Source organism: Anguilla anguilla, chromosome 9 (genome assembly GCF_013347855.1).
Source record: "Anguilla anguilla isolate fAngAng1 chromosome 9, fAngAng1.pri, whole genome shotgun sequence".
In the NCBI taxonomy this organism is placed as follows: Eukaryota; Metazoa; Chordata; class Actinopteri; order Anguilliformes; family Anguillidae; genus Anguilla; species Anguilla anguilla.
The window spans coordinates 8,685,907-8,705,504 of NC_049209.1; the positions used below are offsets into that span (position 1 = coordinate 8,685,907).

General features: G+C 46.1%; 2 protein-coding genes across 4 annotated transcripts; both read left to right on the forward strand.

The window, feature by feature from the left end:
• The first annotated feature begins 211 nt into the window (after positions 1–211).
• Positions 212–12,304, forward strand: emsy (EMSY transcriptional repressor, BRCA2 interacting). Of its 2 annotated transcripts, none has more exons than XM_035434228.1 (20): positions 212–640; positions 2,090–2,231; positions 2,551–2,650; positions 2,793–2,867; positions 3,026–3,201; positions 3,319–3,477; positions 3,841–4,100; positions 4,364–4,592; positions 4,688–4,888; positions 5,331–5,480; positions 5,669–5,842; positions 5,961–6,097; positions 6,261–6,437; positions 6,925–7,129; positions 7,308–7,472; positions 8,202–8,357; positions 8,486–8,676; positions 9,126–9,701; positions 10,224–10,646; positions 11,027–12,304. In XM_035434228.1, exons 2-20 carry the CDS (start codon positions 2,126–2,128, stop codon positions 11,222–11,224), a joined length of 3,858 nt encoding a protein of 1,285 aa, XP_035290119.1. In that variant the 5' UTR covers positions 212–640; positions 2,090–2,125; the 3' UTR covers positions 11,225–12,304. The 2 variants fall into 2 exon arrangements, with proteins under 2 accessions (XP_035290119.1, XP_035290118.1); XM_035434227.1 differs by having other exon boundaries at positions 213–640; positions 2,087–2,231.
• A 551-nt stretch (positions 12,305–12,855) lies between these two features.
• On the forward strand, positions 12,856–19,093 carry zgc:162144 (RD3 domain-containing protein). 2 transcript variants are annotated; one of them, XM_035432955.1, is made up of 3 exons: positions 12,856–13,093; positions 17,268–17,563; positions 18,330–19,093. In XM_035432955.1, the coding sequence occupies exons 2-3, from the start codon at positions 17,268–17,270 to the stop codon at positions 18,682–18,684; spliced, it is 651 nt and encodes a 216-aa protein (XP_035288846.1). In that variant the 5' UTR covers positions 12,856–13,093; the 3' UTR covers positions 18,685–19,093. The 2 variants fall into 2 exon arrangements, with proteins under 2 accessions (XP_035288846.1, XP_035288845.1); XM_035432954.1 differs by lacking the exon at positions 12,856–13,093 and having other exon boundaries at positions 16,932–17,563.
• Positions 19,094–19,598: the final 505 nt, after the last annotated feature.

Genomic DNA, 19,598 nt, shown 5'->3' on the forward strand with positions numbered 1-19,598 from the left:
GTAAATAAATGCTTGACTCATTCGTGATGTCAACAGTAAACTGGACCAGATAAAATGGCTTAGCGAGCTAGCTGCAACTATCACAGAATAAAGACGTTTTACTTTGGAAACATTTGTCATTAGAAGGAAGAACATTGATTGGTATTGGGATGAAAGGCGTTTCTCTATCCTCAAGAAAATGAACTAAGATGTCCATAGTCATAGTCTATGAAGATGACAACAATGACGATAGAGGTCCAACAATAGGGGGCTAAACGTATTGCCTTTTTAGATTTTTCTTTTTAATTATGCATTTTTGTACATATAATAAATTAATAAATAATAAATTGGCTCTTTGATATAACTCGGAATACGCATTTGTAAACTGTAATTTAAAATACGGACGTCCTTTCTACAGCGGTTGTTATTTTTAAGGCTATAACCAGGCACTTCCGTGAGAGGCCCTAGTTCTTTGGCGTCGATTAATAATGGTGGAATTGAAGGACTATGAAGGGGCTGGAGTGGAATTTCAATAATAGTACAAGCTAGCCATATACTGTTTGAAGAAAGTGATTAGCTGCAGTAATAACATGTAATCAACACAGGAGCCTGTCAATCGGGATTATTATCACGACATTGCTTTTGTTCTCCGCACTGAATGGTAGCTAAATATTTTCTGTAAAGCTAGCCTGTTAGTGTAGCTTTTTAATCGATGGTTGCAATTTAGCGAGCTGGGTTGCTTATTGCTTTGACATAATTTCCAAATACGAGAAATTCATCTTGGTAGTTAACGTTAACTGACTGACTTCATTAGTCTGCGAAATGCAGTTTAGTTTGCATGTTATCAGACTATCTTATGCTAACTAGCTAGTCAAATAAGAAGAAATTGGCTAACGCTAGTTAGCATGCTAACCTTGGATGCGGGATTTGTTTTGGTTTTTTTTTCCAGACAATATTTCTGTCGAAGTGCCTTGAACCGTACTAGTCTATGTCTAGTTACTTAACTATACTGTTATTAGCCACCAATAAAAAATTCCCATCACGCATTTGCTGTTATTTGGTTACCCAGCTAGTATGGAAAATAGCGTTAGCTTCGGTATGAACGGTAAATCCAACTGTTTTGGCTAGTCTAAGTAACAAATTAGCTTGGTGTTTATACTAGTAATGTTATAACAAGGGACATTGCTACTGAGCTGTCTTGCTGCTAGCTCGGTGTAGTATATAGCATTCGTGGAGAAGTGGCTAACGTTAGCTGTTGAACTGGTTGACGCTGGGAAATTAGATGTGTAGTCTGCACAGAATGTTGGCCAGGACTAGGGCAAATGAACAAAATTACAGCTTGCAGTTGCAAATTTGTTGATCTGCCTAGCTACTATTTATCTTTCAGTAGAGCAAGCTGTATCACAGAAGGTACTAAGTTAGCTAGCGAACGATATGCTACACTGTAAACTTTGTGGTAACGTCAATTCGTTAAGTAGTATCTTTACCAGTTAATGAAATTGCTAACATTAGTTTAAATATGACGAATGCTCTAACATGTTCGCTGTATATAATAATAACGATAAGCATTTCTAGCTAATATCTAATTATAATTTTCTATTAATAAAATTTCTGTCACAGTGACGGTTTTTTTTTGCTGACGAGCTATTTAGTAGTTTATAATTAAACAAAACGAGTAATAAAACAGATAATATACGTGTACTTAACATCCACACAACATAGTGAAAAATTTCTTGTGCTTTTTGTTTTTCTTTGTGTACGTACAAGATTGATTGTACAAGAAATGGAAAATGCTTAGCGAAAATATGAAGTGAAGCCATTTTTTGTTTGTTTCTAAACTCTCTTTCTTAATGCCGGAATTGAGGTGTTAAACAAATGTATGAAGTTTCGTTCCAAATTTTCAACTTTAGTCCTTGAGAAAAAAATGCAAGTTTCTCTTATAATAATCACTCCTATTCTTCTGTGAGGTCATTTTGTATGGCAGCTGATACATCGGCGTTTCAATAATCATATTTGTCCAGTTGAAATATGTTCTTAAAATAGGTTTATTATTCTTGTTGTATGAACATGCTTGTTGGAGGTTTCATTGTGATATTTTTCCTTCCAGCAGACTCACCCACCTCGCCTGCAATTTTCTGTGTAGTTCATGATCCAGCAGGAGAAACCGCAGCTGGCCGGCACCATGCCCGTGGTCTGGCCCACCCTGCTGGACCTCGGCAGGGATGAGTGTAAGAGGATACTTCGCAAACTCGGTAAGGGCTTGGTGATCTGCGCCTTGTGGTGGGTGAAGAGAGATACCATTAGATACACTTTCAACCCTGGACTTGCGTAATACACCTTGTTTGTTGAAATTTGTCATTTACAATGATGGGTTACTTCAGAAACACTTGGTACACTTTCATATCTAAATAATTGTAAAATGAGATTATGCAGAGGTATGTACAAATTAGTATTAACAGGTCAGTAGGGAATGGACACATTTGTCATGTGTGAGGCTATTCTGTTATGGAATTGTGTCATGCCATGAGAAAGACTAGTAGTTTTGATGTTCTGTTTGTCCTTTTTTTCCAGAGCTGGAGGCATATGCTGGGGTCATCAGTGCCCTTCGAGCCCAAGGAGACCTCACAAAGGACAAGAAAGATCTGCTAGGAGAACTCACTAAAGTCCTTAGGTATATACGCCTCTGTTCGGGTTATAATAGCGTGCAAATACAGTCATTTTTTGATACGGTCTCTGTGTTCATCATGCATGCACAGTTTGGGTTTTTTCGTTGTAACATTTAAATGCTTAAGAGGCTGAAAATGTTTCTTCAGCATCTCAACTGAGCGCCATCGCGCAGAGGTCCGCAGGGCGGTTAACGATGAACGCTTGACCACCATCGCGTATCAGTAAGCAAAAAAAATGAGCGCCTCTGCCTTGTTGCAGCATTGGTCATTGATATATTTACTGGTAGAGGATTTTTTGTTTGATCTGAACTGGCAAATATTTATATATTTTAAATGTTTTATTCATAAGTTAATAACTGTGTTTTGTGTGCCACATTCAGCATGTCTGGGCCAAACAGCTCCTCAGAATGGTCTATCGAGGGGCGTAGGTTAGTCCCACTGATGCCAAGGTTAGTCCCACAGACGGCGTTCACCGTAACTGCAAATGCCGTGGCCAGTGCAACAGCCCATCAGAACGCTTCCCTCCTGCTACCTGCTGAGACCGGCAATAAGGAAGGTAGGCCCAGTGCTGACGAATGTGCTGTTTGTATTGATTTTTGGAAAGAACCAATGAGGAGGAGGGAAGAAAAAGCAACAGTATCAATAAAGGCTGTGATTTGTCTCCCGTTTGCAGTGGTTGTTTGCTACTCCTACACAAGCACAACCTCCACGCCGACGAGTGCCACGGCCCCCAGCGGGAGCGTAGCGGCAGCCGCCGTCAAATCTCCCCGGCCGGCTAGCCCCGCCTCCAACGTGGTTGTCTTGCCCAGTGGAAGCACAGTCTACGTCAAAAGTGAGTTCTGTCGCGCAGTCCGCACTCTTCTGAAAACTCTTCTGTCGGGATGGTTTTAAGAGTCATTTATTTGATATTCACAGCTCCCTCAATGTCAATTTCATGCTTTAATGCTCCATTAGATGACAAACCGTATAATCAGCAGATCCAGAAGCTGTGTTTACCTTTAATTATTTTACATGTTTATCAAGCAGGGGCATTTACTTTCCGGAAAAGTCTTATGTAGAGCTCTCTACAAAAGTACTGATTATATTCCCTCGGTGTCCACATGCTTCACAGATCTAACATTGTCCCAGACACGCCCACTTCCCGCTCGTTGATTTGCGTAAGGGGTCAGACGTCCTTTGGCCTTCCTCTCCGCAGGTGTGAGCTGCTCCGACGAGGACGAGAAGCCGCGGAAACGGCGGCGCACCAACTCCTCCAGCTCGTCTCCCGTGGTGCTGAAGGAGGTGCCCAAAGTGACTCCGCCCATTTCCAAGACCATCACCGTGCCCGTCAGCGGCAGCCCCAAGATGAGCAACATCATGCAGAGCATCGCCAACTCCCTGCCGCCCCACATGTCCCCTGTGAAGATCACCTTTACCAAGCCCACCACCCAGACCACCAACACCACTACGCAGAAGGTAAACGCCTTCAACCACTGCTACTTATACTCTGGGCGATGGACACATGTATTAGCTGTCTGTATATGATCATTTTTACTTCGTACAAAGTTGCTGAATTGTAAAATGGTACATTTTTCTTTTTGGCTTGTACATTAGTCCACAGTGCTGGCACTTTGTCTTCAAGACTTCATGGTCATGGTAATTTTTGACAGTCATTAATTGTGTTGTGTGTATATGTATATATAAGCGTTGTATGCTTATTAACATATATGTTTTGCCAGGTGATTATTGTGACAACTTCTCCGAGCTCCAACTTTGTGCCCAACATCCTCTCCAAGTCGCACAACTATGCGGCCAAGCTCGTGTCCACCTCCATGCTGACTTCCTCCAGCCAGAAGCAGACTGTGGTCATCCCGGCCAGCTCCGCCCCCTCGTCTGCCCCCGCTACGGTCGCTGTGACCACGATGGTCTCCTCCACGCCTTCGGTGGTCATGTCCACCATAGCACAGGGTAAGTAGGCCCCCCTCTCCTGCACCGCTCCTGTCATGTTGCCGTGCGCTAGCAAACGATTCGGCTCACAGGAACGAACGCTGTCGCCCAATCAGGTGCCTCCTCTGCAGCAGTCAAAGTAGCATCCGCCAGACTGCCCTCTCCGAAGACACTGGTGGGCTCTCCGACCCAGATTTTGGCTCAGTTCCCGAAGCAGCACCAGCAGGGTTCCCCTATTACTTCCTCCCACAACACTGCCCAGACCTCCACTACCCCACCTGGCAGCAAGCCCACCATCCAGATCAAGCAGGAGTCAGGTGAGGATTCACTGGGGGGCTGAGGGGGGGTGTTTATATGGAGGTCTGACTGCTTTTACTTACCCATATTTGACCTTGGGTCATCGTTGGTACTGTCTTACAGAGAGCTAGAAAGGAACTTTGTGTTTTTGGGCACGTTGACTAATTTCTTTCAGTTTCATGTTTTTTTTTTTTGGTTTGTTTCTTCTACAACCTTGAACAAAGCAATTAAAGAACAATCTGATCACTGCGTGTGACACAGATACCTTTAGGTACCTGTGTGTGAGTGCAGGCAAATTAATGTCTTGTCGATTTTTGTAGTTAACTTTTTGTTCTGTACTGTTGATGGCATTTAGCATTTTTCATTAAATGTGTCCCCACTCCTATTCTCTGCATTTGTGGTTGTGCATGTGCGACCTTGTGTCAAATGAGCTGACCTGAGCTGGTGATTGTCCCTGCGCAGGAGTGAAGATCATCACTCAGCAGATGCAGCCCAGTAAAATTCTCCCGAAGCCCTCCTCCGCCGCCCTGCCCAGCAGCAGCACCTCGCCCATCATGGTCGTCAGTAGCAACGGGGCCATCATGACCACGAAGCTGGTGTCCACGCCCACAGGTGCGTACGCTCTGCGTGCTAATGCGGTCGAGCTCGCTGTCAAGAGGAGACCAGGAAGACGAGTCAGAATGGAAGATAATTTCCTGTTTCGATTGTTGCTGGAACTTAAGAATGATTGATAAAAAAAGCTCAGGCCAGGCTTGTCCTTTTGCCATCTTAGCCATTGATGGTTTGGCACTGTCGCGCAGGTACTCAGGCCACCTACTCCAGACCCACCGTGAGCCCCACCATCGGAGCCCGAATGGCCGCCTCGCCGGGCGGCGCCACCTACGTCAAGACGACCAGCGGCAGCATCATCACCGTGGTCCCGAAGTCCCTGGCAACACTCGGTGGCAAAATCATCAGCAGCAACATCGTGTCCGGTAAGAACAAGGAAGCATCTCTCTTCATCGCCTGCTGCTTTTTGCTGTGCAGTTGTTCTCAACAAGCGAAGCGGTGAAGTTTCATTTTTAAATTTTACACTCTATTTTTATACCTCAGGAACAACGACTAAGATAACCACTATTCCCATGACGTCCAAGCCCAATGTGATTGTGGTGCAGAAGACCACCGGGAAAGGGACCACCATTCAGGGGCTGCCCGGGAAGAACGTCGTCACCACGTTGCTAAACGCAGGGGTGAGGATTCGTCCCTTATCCCAAACCACGCAGCTATGGGGACTCATCCATATGTCCTGTCGTGGACTGTGTCAGAACGACATGGAGCCGTAAATGACTGTGTCGATAACCTCTGAAAGTTTCCTGCTGACTGTGGGTGTGCGGTTCCCTGTTTGGCCTGCAGGGGGAGAAGACTCTGCAGGCTGTGCCCGGAGCGAAGCCGGCCATCATCACGGCCTCTCGGCCAATCACGAAGATGATAGTCACGCAGCCCAAGGGCATGGGTTCCGGGGCACAGCCCACCACCACTACCAAGATCATTCCGACTAAGATAGTGTACGGACAGCAGGGTAAAACCCAGGTCAGAACTCAGAGCGCCGCTATCACCGTGTTAGATCAAGAGAAAGACGAATATTCCTTTATATGTGCTTATGATGACATTCTGACAACAAAATGCCACAGAATTTACCTTTCCGCCTCGTAATACAGCATATAGTGGACACAGCCATGTTGAACTTTTAGCAAGAAACACAATGAAATAAATGTTTATTGATATAGCTTGAAAAAGAACTTTGTTTAAGTTATTAGATGCATTTGCATGAATGCATCTCTGTCTTATCATGGGCTTACTCCCATCTTGTCCTGTTCCTGGTGTTACACTTATATTTCTAGATATAAAATTACAGTCAGGTTTGGAGGAATATCAGATTTATATGCCAGTCAATTGAATTTAGTCAAATTGTGTGGAGGATGGAAAAGGTATAAATAATTTCTCAGTTGTTGTTTCCAGACAGTTTGATCACAAGGTGTTATTGCCTTTGGATTCATTTGCCCTGCTGTGTTCCCAGGTTCTCATCAAGCCCAAGCCGATGGCTTTCCAGACCACGGTGGTGAGCGAGCAGACCAGGCAGCTGGTGAGCGAGACCCTGCAGCAGGTCTCCCGCGTTGCAGAGGTAGTCCCGGCCTCCACCCAGGAGGGGGCGCTGAAAGACGATACACAGCCTTACACTGAGGGCAGCTCCCCTCCTGCAGAGCCCTCGCACAGCTCACATGGTACTTGGTGCATTCTGTGCTTGTTCTGTGTTATGTGGTAATGCCAGGGATTAGATGTTTAGTTGACTTGGGTGAATGTAATTCTTCCCAATCCTGAGGAATTCACAATTATATGAATATCAGCAAGGTTAGGGCCAAATCTGTGTAATGCAAAATGTGTTTTTATTTTTTCCCAAAGATTCTCAGCCTGTAGTGCACGTTATAACCTCTAGAGGGCAGGAGTGGACTGAGCACGAGGTGTCGGTGGAGGCCAGCCCGACGATCATTTACCAGGATGTGTCGGGGGAGTCCCAGTCTGCTACCTCCACCATCAAAGCCCTGCTGGAGCTGCAGCAGACAACAGGTTGGTTGTGCCCGGGGGTGTTATTTATGCTGTCACATCGCCGTTATGACAACAGATTTCAACCCTGCCATTTAGAAATCACACTCTGCAAAAAAAAAAAAAAAAAAACCTGAGAACTCCTTGGCTTTATTTATGTTTTCATAAGCCAGTTTTCTTATCTCAAAATACATTTCTCCTCTCCCGCTTCGGAATGTCACAAATATGCCTCACCAGTTCAGTAGAGGACAGACCTATTTTTATACAGTTTATGGGACAGACACACACACACACACACATTACAGAGGGGTGTGTATGCTCACCTGTCCTATAGATGACAGTCTGGTGCAAGCAGACAATGAACCAGAAGAATCACTCTTGTGCTAATCATAGACGGTCGCATTGAGACCCTAAGCCCCTGGCGAAAGCTGCAGCCATTTATGCCCTGGTATCGGGGCTTCTGGCCATAATTGGCTCTGACACAGGGTTTGACACTATACAGCTGGGTGGGTATCTGCACTGGAATTTGGTATTTAGCGGCACAAACCATCCACCTGCCCCTGTGCCATTATCTTGAAGGTAAAGCTTCTTTTCCCCTTAACAACTCTCCAATAATTTCCCAGCACCAGCAGTAGGGTGCGTTAAACTTTAAATACGTAATCCAGTCATCTGGGAGAGGTGGTCCCCAGCGAAGAAGGTGCCAAGATGGCGCCGGTGACAGTGTCGTTGTGCTGATGCGTCTCCTCCTTGCAGTGAAAGAGAAGGCGGAGTCCAAGCCTAGACAGCACACCATTGACCTGAGCCAGATGGCGGTGCCCATCCAGATGGCACAAGAGAAGAAGCAGTCCCCGGAGTCCCCGAGCCTGGCAGCGCCGGAGCCCGACCCGGGCGCGGAGCACGCCGCCGCCGGTCTGTTTCCTAACCGCCTCTCACCCGTCCTGGCGTCGGTAGCATCAGTATTTGCATTTTGCGTGTTTCCCCGCGCGCGATGACATCACGGCTCTGTGGTGACGCGAGGCCTAACCCTGTCCCTCCAGGTAAATCCGGCAAGGCCGCCGGCGCCTTCCCTGGGGCGGCGAGCGGAGGGGCCGAGCCGGCTCCGTCCTCCGGCCAGCAGCACGGGGCCGCCTCCCATACCCCGGGCCCCGCCCCCGCCCCCGCCCCCGCGGCGCCCAAGCCCCCCGCCGCACCGTCCCCCGCGGTCATGGTCGCTCGAGTCGTGCAGCAGGTGAGCGGGACCAACGTGTCCTACAGCATGCGGCTCTGCTGCTTGTAGACCATGGACAGGGCCTGCTGGGCCTCTTATATTGGCAGTGGATCACTGTTATTGTTGATTATCTATTCTTACATTATTTAGCCTCTGCTGCATCCATCCTGGACATTCCACATTGTTCAGTGTAATTTCCTTTAAGTTAGTTTTCCTCAGGAAAATGAGTTAGTTGGCAGGTGATGCAGATTTTCAGGTCAGCCTTATAATCAATGGGCTTCATTCATGAAACGTAAGCCGAACAAATTTGATGGTAAATCGTTCATGAATGCATTTGCTCAAACAATTCGTATGTCAGTTTGGTTGTGGGATCCAATCAGATTTCAGGAATGCTGTTCATATCTAAAACGGACTGGTCAGTATTGCTTGTATCCCAGGTGTAACACGCAGGTTCTGTCTGTCTGTGTCAGGCTGCGGTCAGCCAGGTGATGCAGAGCAAGCCGCCCGAGGAGCCGGCGGTGGAGGAGGGGGAGCTGGAGGGGGACACGCTGGACCCTCAGACGGGCCTGTTCTACCGCTCGTCCCAGCCGGCCGCCCCTCCCCCGCCCCCGCAGCAGCCGAAAGCGGCCCCCGCCCCGCCGGAGCAGGTCCGCCACGCGGCCCACTCCACCCAGCCGTCGCCGAGCAAGCCCGCGCCCGCGCCCACGCCCGCCCCCGCCCCGCAGCCCTCCGCCTCCTCCAAAAAGCCCCCCTCGGCGGAGCCGCAGTTGCCGCAGGTCCGACCGGTGGCCCAGCCGCAGCAGCAGCCGCTGCCGCCGCCGCCGCCGCCGCAGCACCACGGGGCGCCCAAGGAGAAGCCCGCCCCCGGGGCGGGGCCCCAGGCCGTGGTGCAGGTGATGGCCGTGAAGCCCCCGCACACTCCGCAGCTGCCCAAGCTGCAGCAGGCGCCCACCTCCCACAACCGGCCCTTCCACACCCAGCTGTCCCAGCCCCCGCCCCTGCAGGCCCACCACCCCGTGGGCTCCGACAAGCCTCCTCTCAGCCAGGTGGGTTTGCCGTCCATGGCTTCATCCGGCTTTATCCAGCTAAACGCTGCATACTTTATCCAGCTGTCCTCCCCGCGAACGTGCCAGCTTCTAAAGCAGCGGTGGGCCGCATTAGCGTTGCTCCTCCCAGCTAGCTGCTATGGTTGTAGAATTTCCAAAACAGGCTATCCGTTCAAGTTAAGCATTCCATTGTTTTTCAGTGCTTGCTGATGTCATTTTCGGTTGTTATTATTATTGGTTTCTTTTGATTTTTTGGCGGCAAGCAGAGGTCTTTGCATCTGATTTAAATTTTGGAGCAGGCTTGCCCAACCCTGTTCCTGGAGATCTACTGTCCTGTATGTTTTCACTTTAACCCTAATTTGCAAATTTACCAAGTAGCGGCTCAATGAGATTTCTATCTGTTGAATTAGCTTTGTTAGGGTCAGAGTGAAAGCCTGCAGGATGGTAGGTCTTCAGGAACAGGCTTGGGCAGCCCTGTTTCAGAGCTCTTCCTGTAGCGGACATCTGTTCCACTCTGACCAGGTGCAGCAGCCCATAATCACCCAAGGCGCCACCGTGACCAAGATCACCTTCGGGAGTCACCAGTCGCCCCCGGTGTCCAGCAGCGGGGAGGCGGTGGCCAAGCTGCTGCCCGAGTCCAGCACGGGGCCCGGACAGTCCACGGAGAAGTCCTCGGTGTCGGACATCCTGAAGATCTCCATGATGGAGGCGGAGATCGACCCCGGGGCCGAGCCCATGGTGGTGGACTCCTCCAGCGACTGCAGCCCCTTCAGCAAGGGCGTGGCCGGCTCCCCGGCCGGCCTGGCGTCCGCCCAGCTGATCAGCAGCTCCGGCTCCGCCCTCCACCACCCCGGCCACGCCCACGCCCACGCCAAGCCGCACGGCCAGTTCGCCCGCATCCAGGGCCTGGCGGCCCAGAAGGGCAAAGACGTGGACATCATACAGGTAGAGCCGCCGTCGGCCGAGCTCAGCCTCCCGCTGCTGCAACCCTTCTGCTTTTCTCTCTTCTTTTAAAAAAAAAACTCATTTCAGATTCCATTCATTGAGCACACTTCATTAACTCTGAGTGTGGCCCTTCTTAATAGTGACTTTAGGTTTTAATAACTATAGACTGCTTGTACACGAAATAAGACTTTTTTTAACCTAGAAATGAGTGTATGTTCTTAAAATTGCAGGGGATAAAGCTACTCTTTGTTGTACATGTGTGTGTTTAGTCTCTCTTATTAGCACAATTCAAAATAGTACAGTGCAGTACACTGTAAACTGTCTTCAGTACCATAAAAGGTGTACACCTGCACGTTCACCTTCCCTGTTCTCCCATCCAGGTTATCCCGCAGTACTCAATCATGCCGGACTCCAGCCAATCAAACGTGGTGGTGGAGCCCAGCGGCTTCCTGGAGATAACCGACTACACCAGCCAGCGGCTGGACGAGGAGAGCGTGATGGAGCAGGAAGTGGACAGCAGCAATGACGAAGGGGCGGCCGTCAGCCCCATGGAGGGCTGCGCTGACCAATCGCAGTGACCCATCGTCCGCTGGGGGCGGAGCTAACTGAGAGGCAGCAGCTGCCTTGAGAGAGTGTTGCTGTATAATAATGTGCGAAAGGTCTTTGTTTGTCCGTTTTGTGTGCGTCTTTTAAATGTCGTTTAACCGAAACGTCTGTTATGAAGATGTCTGGGTAAGACCTCAGATGAAGTTTCATGGTCCCGTCGATGCCTGCATTTCAAAGGAAGAAGCAGAAATAAGCTGAAATATTTAAAAGAAATGGAAAAGGCCTAAAAGGGAAGCTAAATGAACAGAGACCAAAGCGAACTCTTAATGAGGAGTGACCTTGCTGCCTAATGAAATGAAAGGCGTCCGTTAAACAGAAGAAAGACAAAAGAAATTAAAGAAAAGCTTTTTAAACATCACATTAATTTTGTGTCCGTTATGCATTTTGGGAGAAAAGTGCAGTGTTCCAGAGAAAGAAAGATTGCAGTGGCTTTTCATTTTTTTGTAAAATTTTTGTAATGTAATATCCAAACTGTAAAAAGAACTTTAACCGTGATATTGGGTGGAAACGTTTGATCTGAAAAAAAACTTCTGCTTAAGTCAAGTATACGATATCAAGGAATTTTTGATGATGGGTATATTGACACATGATCTAAGTCTGTGTGAATTACTGGATATATTTGGTAAAATGACCATGCTGGCAAAATTGATTTTGCTGCATATTACATGAAGTTTGTGGCATATCCTGTGTAGAATTTTGCTGATAGACTTGCATCTTTACAGCATCAGCTTCCGGAGTAACATAGAGGTCAAGGGTGCAGGAAACTGAAAGTAAATCACTTGCCCATGTTCTGATGACATAACTGAAATCTCATCCTCGCTGGTCATCTTGGTCTTAAAACATTTAGTGCCGTAGAAAAAGAATCTGAGCAGAAGTGCAGGTAGTTAATTAATCCTTCAAGCTTTCGCACTTTGAAAAAATAAGGAAACTCGAAACTGAGTACTTTTTTTTGTAACTTGCAAAAACAAGAAAGAACTTTATTCAGTACAGTTTTGTGTTCACTCTTGGTGTAATGTTTAGAATTTCTTAAATGTATAAACTTTTCTATGGAACTCTTGAGTACATCATTTTTTGTTCATATCCAGAAATACATCCATGTGAGTTGCAAGGGATGGGGAAAAACTCCCTGAATGTTGCTGGTAACTAGGAGTTGGGTTTTACACAAATAAGGGAAAACAGTCTACACTGATGTAGTCCTGGTTCTTGAACCCCCCCCCCCCCCCCCCATTGGACTCTCTCCCAGGGAGTTAGTGACACAGCCAAGATGTGAACTTGCAGCTATCCTATTCTTTTGATACGCACCATCACTAGCTAAGCCATTTGAGAACCACATTTTTGGTTAATTAGGCATTTTTTGTTTAGAATGATATGAGTGCGCAACATGATTGTGCAGTCTCGTCATGGGTCTGGTTAATTGCAAGACATTGTAGGATGAAAACAACCTCCAAACTTAATGTTGACATCACTTTGTCTCTAATCAACACATTAGGAGACCCATTTCGATTTATGTTCAGAGGCTTTCATATCAAACGTTGTTGTATGTGTAAGTATAGGTTAAAGTTAATGAAGTTTGTTGTCAGTCATATGATTGCCCAATCTCCATATAAGCCTCAATATCAACCTTTCTATGCCAACAGCCATATTCTGCACAAATAGCTCATGTTGCCAGTCTCCTGCAGTGGGGCTCCCACTGGTGTCATCTCTGAAGGAGCTCAGCACAGACTGGCAACCCGCTTCCCAGCGTTACAGCGTATGAATGTCTCTCCACTGGGACAGGCGCACGCATCCCTCTGCAGCTCAGCACAGACTGGCAGCCCTTCATATCTGGTCTTCACAACAAGGTTAGTTAAGGACTTTGCCTAAGTACTTGCACTGGAGAACTCGGTAAGATTGAGGCCACAAGGTTCAGTGGAACAAATGACAAAACAAACACGATGGCTAAATGTCTGATGACGAGAATTAACTTTTTATCGGTTGTTGACTGATGTGAAGCATGCTCAACTAATGAACCCATTTCTGTTTTCTTTTTTAAACATCGTGTGAAGTAGAAGCACTGTGTGTACATACTATACATACAGTGCTTCTCCTTATCAGTCACTGAGATCAGTGTGTGAGATCAAAATCAATAAGAAATTGATCCGATTACACGTTTTTACCTTTGTAGTTAAGCAATAGCAATCCATCAATGTGAATAATTTACCTCTGTCGCTATAAAATTGGACTTGAGCCATGGAAGGGTCACCAATATGTTATTTTTAAATACTGTAAATGAAAGCTATCACTTTTATTTGGGAAGCTATCGCAAGTTTGGCTGTGGCTATGTGCGAACGTACTAATGGAGCACAACAAACATTCATTATACAACAACATCCCTGCTCATGAGCCTAGTATAGCCATCTAGGGGTTCTGTGTAGGGACATAAACAAAGTTGTATTACAATTCCAAAGTAAATCCCACTAAAATGTAAAATGTTGTAATTGTATTTCACTATATCTTTGAGCATAATGGTTTATAATTTTTCTCTTGGGCCTTGTGAAATAAGTGAGTTGGCCCTGAAACATTGCAGTACTCTACAGCAAGCAGCAGTCACCATAGCATTGCCCAGCCCCATAGATGACTATTCCCCCATGAAAATGGGCCTGTCCAAATTCACAGTTTTGTAATTCAGTTGTGCTACATAACTCAGTGATAACTCAATATCCATTTTCCATATTTATTTTAGAATTTATTTCAGATCACGATCAGCAGTGAACTAAAGTTTTTTTGGAAGTTCTCCCAAGAGAAGCTAAATATTAAACCTTTCCTAAAGGAACTGTGTCATTTTATCAGTAGTGGAAAATGTAACAAAATCTCAATTTTAATAATATTAACATAACTACCATGACAATAAATATCCACTTCACATTAGGTACTGCTTGGATGATGCATTGCACAAAATAAGCATGCAAAATAAGCAGTACTGTGGCTAGTGCAATACATTTACAGCAGACGCGATGCATTATTTTGTACAGGTATTGTGGAATGTAGAAGGCGCGTCTTTATGTAATCCTGGATTACGGCCCTGCTGTACGGTGGTAATATAGAACTGTAATCCTGCTGAGTGCGTCGGAATTCTGACGGGACACTATCACCTGTGTGAGAGCCGAGAAGATCTTGTGCTCGGAATGACAGCCCTATTCAGACATGGCATTCGGGCACGTGTACCTGTGTTAGTCTGTCTGTCTGTCTGTCTGTTGAGGGCAGAGGTTGCCAGCCCAGGTCCCCGAAAACTGCAGGGTCTACTGTGTTTTTTTTTTTTTTGCTGTTTCTTGGCACTTATTGATCAGTTAAAGCAGTCGATTACACAGTTAACTCACCTCACCTGATTTCTTGGGTCTGATGTGGTTGTATTTAAAGTGAAAACAAAAACCAGCAGACCCTGTGCCTCCCCAGGACCAGGGTTGGACACTCCTGGTCTTGGGGAGGATTGGCTATGTGGTAAAGTGTTATGTTTAAAAGGTCCTCATTTGACAGTTATTTATGAGTAGCTATCGTCAGCTTCACAAGGCTGGCCTTTATAAATGTAACTTCCATTACTTAAAAGTCAAGCCTTATTTGGTGGTAATATCAGAGCACTACCATACTTGCACGTGAACCATATTCTCTGAAAGTATACCAAATTCTTTTCTTGCAGCTGTTAAAAACATTTTCTGTCTTCAAAAATATTTTAACCATGATCATCTTGCCAAATCATGACATTGAGACAATGCCTGCAGGCTAATTATAACTTATAAGTATGCTAAGTAATGTATAACAAGCGCGTCATGCACGTATGAGGGCACTGCAACGCAGCTAAATATACCCAAACACACGTTGGGTGGCTGGTGGTGTCTGGAAGTGCTGATCAGGTAATACCAGGGCAGTGCGCTGTCGTATTAAAGGCGGATTACAGTCCGTTCTTGTGTTGTCTCCCACACTGCACAGCCAGGTATCTGTTGCTGTGAGAGGTAGGGGCACATACCTTAGTAGGAGTGTGGGATTCCAGTAAATGAGGAGATACTGGAAGATCCGTCTTCAGCTCATATCAAACTGAATTTTGAATTTACAGCTATCATTGCACATAACGGCCAAGGTAAGAAGGATATGTTTCTAAAAGACATGTTTTATCTTTGCTTCATTTAAATGTGGATGCCAAAATATATGCTTGTGAGCTTTATATATTTTACACACAATTTAGGTGTTAAGTCTTAATGTCTGACCTCTTTGCACTGGCTAGGTGTGTTGCTGTTTTAGCTTGTATATTCATGCAACTGCTGGGTTTTTCTGAGTGTGTCCTCATCTGTCCCTCTGAATGAGGGCACATCCATTCACCTTTGGGACTGTCAGCAACAACCTTCAACTATTGAGCACATCACATTTTCAGTATGGTCTGCTTCAGATCACAATGGAAGTGGATGATACTGGAACGTGTGTACCTGAAGTACTTATTCCAGGGCATGGCATCATTATTATTATCATTATTTTTAGCCAAAGCTGTGGTAATCCTCTTCTGATGCCATGCAAAGCTCTACACATTGTCTGCATTCACTCAAATCTCACGTGTAATTCCACTCCATTCCGGTGGTGAGACACGTGGAGCAAAATGTGTTTCTTTCTAAGATTGGTAACCGAGTTTTAGCCAGTGTTTCTGTAGTTGTCATGGCTATATCAGGGCCTTGTCCTTACAATGTGGAAATTACTGTGCCACACATTTGATCATAGAAAGGACATAGTTTTAAGACTATGTTGACCAAATATTGACTTAGTGAAGTGGACTTTGCTGCCCTGCCCCTCATGGAAGACTCATGGAAGATACACCCAGTGCCCACTTTATTACGCACGTCTGCACATTAATGCTAATAGCCTGCTCCTTCAAACAGCAAATCACACGGCTGCAACTCAATATATAAACCATGCAGACATGGGGACATGGATGCGTGATCTAAGCGACATTGACCGTGGTGTGGTGCCAGACGTGGTGTTTCAGAATCTCTGACACAGCTGCCCTCCTGAGATTTTCACACTACAGTTTTTAGAGATTTATAGAGAGTGTTGCAATAAAAAACATCCAGTGAGCTGCAGTTCTGTGGGCAAAAACATCTTGTTAACGACAGAGGTCAGAGGAGCATGGACAGACTTGTTCAAGCTATAAAAGGTCGCAGATGCTCAAATAACAGCTGTTTACAATAGTAGTGTGCAGACAAACATCTCTGAAAGGCACAAGGCATTGAACCTTGATGTGGATGTGCAACAGCAGCAGAAGACTACACTGAGTTCCAGTCCTGTCAGCTAAGAACAGAAAGATAGGACTACAGTCGGCAAATGATTATCAAAACTGGATGACTGAACACTGGAAAAGCGTTGCCTGGTCTGAAAAATGTCAATTTCTCCTGTGACGGGCAGGTGGTAGGGTGAAAATTTGGTGTAAGTTGCAAGAATCCATGGGTCTATCCTACCCTGTGTCAATGTTGCAGACTGGTGGTGGTGGAGGTGGTGTTATAGTGTAGGGGCACAATATAAGTTGAGCATCATTTGAATGCCACACACCTAAGCATTGTTGCTGACCATGTGCATCCCTTTATGGTCGCAGTCTATATATATATATATATATATATATATATATATAAGGTGCGCAGCATGACTGTAAGGTAGAAAAATCTGCACAAACTGCATGATGCTAGCAAGTCAGCATGGACCAAAATCCCAAAGGAATGTTTCCAGCACTTTGTTGAATCCATAACGTGAACAACTCGGGCTGTTCTGGAGGCAAAAGGGGGTTCTACCCAGCACCAGATAGGAAACGGGTGTACCCAATAAAGTGGCCACTGAGGGTATACACTCGCGTGGAGCTGCTCCAGTTGGCTTTTATGACACACTGTGAAACAAATAATGCACATAGGCTTCATGTACTGCATAAAATGTTTTGGACCAGTTGGCTTATCGTCCTTGCTTATCTTCCAATGCTCCACTCACGCATTTTCTCCTTCTCCTCTCCAGATGTTCCCCTGGTCGGCCTTGTTCTCCACAGAGCCTCAGCTCCCTGGCCAGCGGTCTCCAGAGGAGATGGTGACCGACACCCTGATGCTGGAGCTGGGCGCGCTGCTGAAACGCACCGAGCGGCTCCGCCAGGAGAGGGCGACGGAGGGGCGCAGGCGGAGCTCTTCCGTGGACTACAGCTGGCTGGCTGCCAACCCCCCGAAACATGCCTACGAGCTCACCCCCGGCGAGGTGCTCGAGCTGCAGGGCCTGTGTGCCAAGATCCCCCCTTCCCAGTGCGGCCCCGTCATACTGAGGTGGGAGCATCAAATATGCTGTCATTCTAGAAAGTGGGGGTTCGAAGAGTTTGGGGGTTTGTGAGATCCGAGAAAGATGTTAATGCCAAGGTCTGATCCTTTCTGTTCTTTCCTGCATTTTAAGCAGCCATTTGGAAAACTATAGTTACTTTAATACTAAGTTTGTCTGGAATTTTAACTGACGCTGTTTTAAGGTCCAGTGTGCCATTAGGCTAGCTCAGGCTTTCATCACTGTTACTAAAAGAAGTAACACCGCTGAACTGCATTTGACTCCCAACTACAAACTTGGCCTACACTAGTAGCGTCTTATACATTTGGTATAAGACACTACTAGTCTGGTGTAGTCTTGCTGTATTGAACAAATTCATTACTTAATTATATAATTACCAGGCAGTACTGCTGAGTCCATAAGAAAGAAATCAAATAGCCTCTCTGCCTCAAAAAAATATATAACCTTATATATATTATATATATGGTGTCCTCAACCAGCCCTCTTCAGGAAGCAAAGGTTGCACAGGTACAGTTCTAATGTACTGATTAACTGGACATGGATTTAAGCCACTCTTCCAAAATAAGAAACCCATGAATAAAAGATGTTTGAAAAGAGAATTCCACATAGATTAAAGAATTTCTTGTCTTGGACAGAAAACTGCATTGAAATTCAAAGAATTACTCTGAACTGAAAACTGATCCAGAATTTTTTTTTTTTTAAACAGTGAAAGTAAAACAAGTCAGTCCCTACTCTTGGCCCTCATTCCCACTCCAGGTTCAGGAAGCTGGTGACGGAGTTTGAGCCGGATGTGAACGAAGTGCCGCGCATCTTCCGCTCGGTGCTGAGCGACTGCCTGGAGGATGATGCCCTGGGGCTGGAGGAGGAGAGGATGAGGGAGCAGGCCAGTCGCTTTCACAAGCCGCGCAGCAAGAGCCTGTCCTTGGTCACCTTCCGCTCCAAGTTCCGCATCAACCCCTTCCGGGGCGGGGGTCTTCCGGAGCAGGAAGGGGAGCCGTGGCCGGTGGAGGAGGAGGAGGAGGAGGGGTTGCCGATGGGGGTCCAAGGAAGGACCAGGAGGGTGAGGAGCATGCCAGACATTACCCCCATGGAGGAGAGTGCACAAAGTTAAGGGAGGAGGTAGAGAGGAGGGGTGAGAGGGGAGAAACGGCGACGATAGGAGAGAAGGGTACGATGTTTGGTAGGAACCCCGTGAAGGGTGTGGCAGAAATGCATATTCTCACTTGAATAACATTTATACTACTAAAGCTGCATTTAATACATGTACAGTTACCCGATCAGACTGACTTGGAAAAAGTACATATATGTGATGCCTGATACCATATGGTGATTTTGTTGATGTAAATATCTAAAATATTACGTGTGTCTAAATGAATGAAAAAAGATTCCATTGAATCAATACCTTAGAACTTTTTTCCAGTAAAGATGTCCAATGCCATGTTTCCTAATTTAGTCTTTGGGTGTTTCCTCCCAAACTGCAGTTGAGTTACATTGCTTAAATAAATTTACCTGCTTTCATATTTCATGGTCAACAAATGTATTTTTTCAACATACAAAATCCTCATAATGTTCTTTGTCATACTGGACCAGTTCAATTGATTCAAGACCTTTTCGATGTTTTGCCGCACTCCCATATCATACAAAAAATCCCTCAAAATAAATGGAACCCATCATCCCTCTGCAGAGCAGTCAGGTTGTCACACTGATCCTGTCACCGGGAAGCCCAGCAAACAATGTAAAAATCTGAAACAACTATGGACTGGGTTTCGGCTACATAATGACTACAATAAAACAACTTGAGCATAAAACATACTGAAGATGTCCAAACAGCAATGAGTGAAGTTGTACACAACTCACTGTATATGACATGCACTATGCTCCACACCGTGGCCCTGCTACACAGTGGTGGGGCTACAGTGTGAAGAATGTTAATGATAAGTGGACTCACAGGCGGGGAAGTTAAATGGTAAGCCAGGACAAGGACATCCAATCAAACAGATAGGACACTGGTTACAGACATAGTGA

Excerpts from the sequence above, each read along its gene's own strand:
- emsy (XM_035434228.1), top strand. The coding sequence starts at position 2,126 with ATGATCCAGCAGGAGAAACCGCAGCTGGCCGGCACCATGCCCGTGGTC. Across the intron at positions 3,202-3,318 it reads TGAGACCGGCAATAAGGAAG|TGGTTGTTTGCTACTCCTAC; the intron begins GTAGGCCCAGTG and ends TCCCGTTTGCAG. Across the intron at positions 4,889-5,330 it reads CCAGATCAAGCAGGAGTCAG|GAGTGAAGATCATCACTCAG; the intron begins GTGAGGATTCAC and ends GTCCCTGCGCAG.
- zgc:162144 (XM_035432954.1), top strand. The coding sequence starts at position 17,160 with ATGCACATAGGCTTCATGTACTGCATAAAATGTTTTGGACCAGTTGGC. Across the intron at positions 17,564-18,329 it reads TGCGGCCCCGTCATACTGAG|GTTCAGGAAGCTGGTGACGG; the intron begins GTGGGAGCATCA and ends TTCCCACTCCAG.